General features: G+C 54.5%; 1 protein-coding gene across 1 annotated transcript; it reads left to right on the top strand.

The window, feature by feature from the left end:
• The first annotated feature begins 1,377 nt into the window (after positions 1–1,377).
• On the top strand, positions 1,378–5,456 carry ACD (ACD shelterin complex subunit and telomerase recruitment factor). The gene is made up of 12 exons (XM_036748368.1): positions 1,378–1,891; positions 2,393–2,526; positions 2,684–2,780; positions 2,864–2,943; positions 3,332–3,376; positions 3,553–3,587; positions 3,682–3,836; positions 4,093–4,174; positions 4,298–4,411; positions 4,578–5,023; positions 5,131–5,222; positions 5,307–5,456. The coding sequence occupies exons 1-12, from the start codon at positions 1,772–1,774 to the stop codon at positions 5,371–5,373; spliced, it is 1,467 nt and encodes a 488-aa protein (XP_036604263.1). The 5' UTR covers positions 1,378–1,771; the 3' UTR covers positions 5,374–5,456.
• Positions 5,457–5,560: the final 104 nt, after the last annotated feature.

Raw genomic sequence — 5,560 nt, 5'->3', positions numbered from 1 at the left:
AATACCAAACTGTATCCCAAAGTTGTTGTTCAGTCATGTCTGACTCTTTATGCCCCCATTTTGAATTTTCTTGGCAAAGATGCTGGACTGGTTTGCCATCTCCTCCAACTCATTTTACAGATGAGGAAACTGAGGAAACAGGGTTAAGTGACTTGCCCAGGGTCATACAGCTAGTAAGTATCTGAGGCTGGATTTTAACAGACTCTAGGTGTGGTACTATATCCACTTCACCACCTAGGTGCCCCATCCCAAAGAGATCAAAGAAAAGGGAAGACCTATTTGTATAAAAATATTTCTAGCCAGCTATTTTTGTGGTGGTAAAGAATTGGAAGTTGAAGAGATGTCCATCTATTGGGGGGATGGCTGAACAAGCTGCAGTATATGATTGTGATGGAATACTATTATGCTATAAGAAATGACAAGCAGGATGGATTCTGAAAAACCTGGGAAGACATATATGAACTGATGCAAAATGAAATGAGCAGAACCAGAACACTGGACACAGTAGCAGCAATACCAAATGATGATCAACAGTGGATGACCTAGTTAATCTCAGCAATACCATGAACCAAGACAATTCTGAAAGATATGATAAAAAATACTATCCACCTTCAGAGAAAGAATTGATGAAGTCTGAATGCAGAGGAAGCATAATTTAAAAAAAATTTTTTTTGCTCTGTGTCTTGTAACACGACTAATAAGGAAATATGTTTTGCATGACTGTACACATATAATCTGTGTTAAATTGCTTGCCCTATCAAAGAGGGTGGAGGAAGGAGATATTTGGAACTCAAAATTTTTTAAAATGTTAAAAATTGTTTTTATTTGTAATTGCAAAATCAAAATATAAAAATTAAACAAAAACTACAGAAATCAGTCAGTAAACATGTATTAACTGTTGCCTCATGTGCCAGGCACTGTGCTAAGCTCTGGGGATACAGAAAGAGGCAAAAGACAGTTCCTGTCCTCAAGGAGCTTACAAGCTGATGGAGGGGAGAGATAACATACAAACAAGCTATATGGCGGATAGATGGATAATTAACGGAGGAAAAGCAGTAGAATTAAGAGGGGTTAGGGAAAGCTTCGTAGAAGGTGGGGTTTTGGTTGGGACTTAAATGAAGCCAGTGAGGGCCGCAGTCCTGGGCAGAGGAGGGAGGGCATTCCGGGCACGGGGGATGGCCAGAGAGAATGCCCACAGATGATATGGAGCGTCTTGGACACAGGTTGGAAGCGAGCGTGCAGGGAGGAGGAAGGCAGAAAAGGTAGGAAGGGGTTGGGTTACGAAGGGCTGTGAATGACAGGGAGTTTTGCATTTGTTCCTGGCCGCTATAGGAAGCCACTGGAGGTTGGGGGGAGGGGGGTGTCACATGACTAGACTTGCACTTTAGGAAAACCTCTTCGGTGCATGGAGGACTGACTGGAGCGGGGAGACCCACCAGCAGTTACTGCGGTAGTCCAGGTGTGGGTAGATGAGGGTGTCAGAGGAGAGAAGGGGCGAACACAGAGACGCCACAGAGGTGAAATGGGAGATACTGGACGGGGTAAACAATCGCTGGCAGGGTGGCGCGAGCCCCTACAGACACACGCCTAACGCCGCGCACGCGCACACGGCCCACCATCGGCCCTCAGGGGGTGGGGCCGGAGGCGGGGCCTCGTCTGAGGTTAGCACTTCCCTGCCTAGTCCAGCGGTTTCCTCTTCCGGAGACAGGGGTCAGTCAGGGCGGCGGGAAATAGCGCGCATCCTTCGCCTCCGGCCTGGACGCGGGTGGCCATGGCGACGTCGTGGAAGCCTGTCTTGCAGCCCTGGATCCGGGATCTGCTCCTCGGCCTGGAGCCTGGAGAGAGCTCGGGGCTGGAGGGGAAGGGAGAGGGGCTCGGGCAGCTGCTGGAGGTAAGGAGGGTGAAGAGAGGGGCGTGGCGGCCCCCTAGGGTGAAGCCTAGGGTTAAAGGGGAAAGGGTGTGATGAGGCTCTCCAGGGAAGAAGCGGGGCCATTGGGCGAGGGGCGTGGCCAATAGGGCGAGCGATGTTAAAGAAGAGAAAGCGTTATTGGGTGGCTCAGAGCCACTGGGCAAGGGATGTGGTTTTGTGGTAAGGGGCGCGTGCGCGCGTGCGTGTGTGTGTGTGTGTGAGAGAGAGAGAGAGAGAGAGAGAGAGAGAGAGAGAGAGAGAGAGAGAGAGAGAGACATGTTGGGGGCGTGGCCGGGCGCGGGTAGGAACAGGCTCATTGGACTACAGATGTGGTCATGGGGCTAGGGGGTGGGATCATCTGTTGGGGGCGTGGCTATTCCCCGCCTAGAAAGTGGCACATTGGACAAGGGGTATGGTCGTGGGGAGAATGGGCGGGCTCATGCTTGGGGGCGGGGCCACGGAGACCCACGGTGATCTCTGCAGGTAATTGAAGAAGCTGAGCCTGGGGGGAGCCTGGAGCTGATTGATGGCAAGGCCGCTGCCATCCTGCTGGTGACCGATGGGACTCACAGTGTGCATTGCCTGGTGACCCCCGAGGCCCTGAGCATGGCTGCCTGGTGAGGGGCCAGGAGCAGTGGGCAGCAGAGGGGCCCTGTCTGGATCTCAGGTTCCCACGTGTGTCTGGAGGGGCTGCAGTGTGGGGGGATTGAGGTCACCGGGGGTTCTGTGAGGGGGTATTGGGGAAGGGATGGTCTGATGTGGGAACTCCTGTAGGGAAGAGAAGCACTTTGGTTTTAGGAGGGCAGTGGGCCGGCTGCTTCTGCTGCAGGATTTCAGAGTGTCTGTTCAAGAGGTGGCTGAGACTTCGCTGGTGAGTGGAGGACGGGGGACTTGTGGGCATGGGGTGGTCAGAAGGCTTCCGCTCTACCTGACTTTTTTCTCCAACCCGCTCAGAGTAATGGGGAGTTCTGCCTTTGGGTACATCGCTTCATCCTGCTGCCCACGGAGCTCCCCAGGGAGGGGGTAACAAGCTGGTGAGAGGTCCCCTCCTTTCCTTTCCAGAGTCCCCTATCCCTCCCAGACCCCTTCCTTATACTGACTGTTTTTCATTTCCTCTCTTCCCTACACTGATTTCCTCCATTGATGCCTTCCCTCCCTTTTCATGGAACTCCTGATCTTTTCATCTCAGTCTGACCTCTACTTGAAGACACTTTTAGGGTGGGTGGAGCTCCCCTCCCCTCCTGGCCTAGTGGGTCTATAATCCTTATACTTCTTCCCCAACCAAGCCTCTGCCCCATCCCTGTCGTGTGCCTCAGGGCCCTAATCTTCCCTTCTCCTCCTAGTTTCTCTGTTCCCTACACTGACCCTCATTGCCCAGGGGAGAAGGGGAATCCCCAGTAACTGTCCTCATTGTCGCTTTAGTAACTGGGACCCAGCTGTTCGGAGAAAACTTCAGGAGTATAAAAAGTGAGTATGTGCTTGGAAGAGAAGGGTGTGGGAGCCGTGGGGAGGTGGAAGGAGCTATGAGGGAGACTTTGGGGCCTAGGAGTGGCTCCTTCTCATCTTAAGCTATAGGAAAGCTTCGTAGGGGCCAGGGGTCCTAGGGCCCACTAAGGCCCAGCTCTCTGCTCTGTCCCTTACAGGCACCATGAAGGGGAGAGGACCCCCCCTAACATAGGTATCCCAGGGAGTCCTGGTGGGGGTGGGAATGGACTGAAGGAAGAAGGGAGATATTTGTCTTCACTCCCTCACTCAGACCCATCCACCCGCAGATCGAGGTTCTGCGTTGTCCCAGTTGCTGGAAGAGATGTGTGAAGACCGACGGAGCTTATTAAGCTGTCAGGCCCAGAGCTGCCTGGAGCTGGGAGGTTCTGAGGGGGGTTCTCTGCCCCTCACTCGATGGGAAGCCTCCCGGAGGAGGGCTCCGGTCAGTCTGAAGAGGGTTGGGGGTGGGGGTGGGGAGAGAGAGAGAGAGACAGAGTGTGTGTGTGTGTGTGTGTGCGCGCGCGTGTGCGTGTGCGCGCGCGCGCGCCTCATGTCCCAAGATGTAGGGCTGGAAGGGATGAGAGAGATCATCTCTAGTCTGATCTCACTTGTTAGGGGAGAAGAGACTCTGGCACTGAGAAAGTTGCTTTTCCAAGTTTCAAACCCAAGTCTTGTGCTCCTTTCACTGTCCCCCACAGGGAGAAGCCGTGTTCACTATTCCAGGCCTGAGGCTGCAAATTAGTGCGCAAGAGGAGGACATACTTCGGAACCTGAGGGCAGGTCAGGGACCCTCGTGGGGAAGTGGGAGATGCACTGGCTTGGGGGCCTCAGGATCTGTGGGTGGAGACAAAGGTTGCTCACCCTAGGTCTTCTCTTTTCTTTCCTTGTCTTCCCCTGCCCCAGTATCTGAAAACAGCCCTGAGCTGCAGAGTTTAGAGAGGACCCCGGCAGACCCCTGGCAGTTCCTCCCGGCCCTGTCCTTGACACAGTCCTCTTCCTCCTCTTCTTCCTATGTAGGTGGGTGAGGAGCAGGGGTGAGGTTGGAAGGGTCCCAGGGCAGTCTGGCTGGAGCCAAGGGCCAGGGGTGGGGCCAGCGCTGCTCGGCCTGAAAGACTCTGCCATCGCCCCTTCTTGCAGAGCTTAGTGATGTCTCACTTCCTTCTCTCTTTCCTGGCACTGCCAGAGGCGCTGGACCGTTTGCCCTTCTCGACCGAGGGAAGCCCAGGTCAGCTGAAGGATAACTTCACCAACAACCAGGAATCCCCCTCTGTGGGGTGCAGGGAGCCCATCAACCTGTCACCTCTGCTCTTTCAGGGCAGTGAGTCCTCTTGTATCCAGACCTCCTGCCCCCAGGATCCACCACAGGACCAGCCCCCTCCAGCTCTTCCCTCTTCCCCTCAGGCAGCAGCCAGTGTCTCTAGGGACAAATGGGAAACCCCCAAGATAGGTGGCCCCCAGCGGTCCCTTGAAACCCTGGCTAGGGCTAGGGCCAAGGGAAGCAAGGACAGACCAGGAAGCAGGAAACCCAGCCTGGAGTTTGTGAGCAAGAGGGTCAAGAGTACTCTCTGGGTTCCAAAGGGTGTTCCTCCAGGCAGCTCCAGCCCAGGAAAAGGCCCGGCCTCAGCCAGGGTGAGAGCGGGAGCAGGGGAGGGGAAGACTCTATACTGGAGGGAATTGGAGAGGTAAGGGGCTTTGGACTGGTTGACTTTCCCCCATTTTCTTCCTTTTTCCTATAGGTCCCTCCAGAGAGACACCTGGATGGCTCCCCCTTCCAGTACAATTACCCAGAGCCTTGCATCAGCCTCTGCTCCCAGGTTGTAGCCACCAGGTCAGTGTCTACCAGTCTTCCACTGGAGGGGCTCCTGTCCTAGCCTGTCACCCCTAAGCCTAGCCTTTGTCCCCTTCCTCACAGACTCTGCCCATCGCTTCTGGACTGGGCCAGACAAGTCCTGATGGAGACCGACCTAGTGGAGGTGTGAGAGCTCAGAGATGCTGCAGACATTTGTCCTCTATTCTCCCCATTGCCTTGGGGGCCAGAGTTAATAAAAAGAGCAGAATTGCAGTCCTCGTCTCATCCTTTTGGTGCAGAGGAAGTACCTTGGGTGGGGTGGGAGGGGAAGGTGGTTAGCTCCCCCACCCTCACCCCAGTGAGGCCACAGCTAGGGT

The sequence above is a fragment of the Trichosurus vulpecula genome, chromosome 3, assembly GCF_011100635.1.
Source record: "Trichosurus vulpecula isolate mTriVul1 chromosome 3, mTriVul1.pri, whole genome shotgun sequence".
Lineage (NCBI taxonomy): Eukaryota > Metazoa > Chordata > Mammalia > Diprotodontia > Phalangeridae > Trichosurus > Trichosurus vulpecula.
The sequence above is the reverse complement of the archived record's forward strand: the minus strand, read 5'-3'. Positions and strand labels throughout refer to the sequence as shown.

Coding starts and splice junctions, on each gene's coding strand:
- ACD (XM_036748368.1), top strand. CDS start 1,772: ATGGCGACGTCGTGGAAGCCTGTCTTGCAGCCCTGGATCCGGGATCTG. Junction 2,781..2,863: donor AGGTGGCTGAGACTTCGCTG/GTGAGTGGAGGA, acceptor CAACCCGCTCAG/AGTAATGGGGAGTTCTGCCT. Junction 3,588..3,681: donor GAGGACCCCCCCTAACATAG/GTATCCCAGGGA, acceptor ATCCACCCGCAG/ATCGAGGTTCTGCGTTGTCC.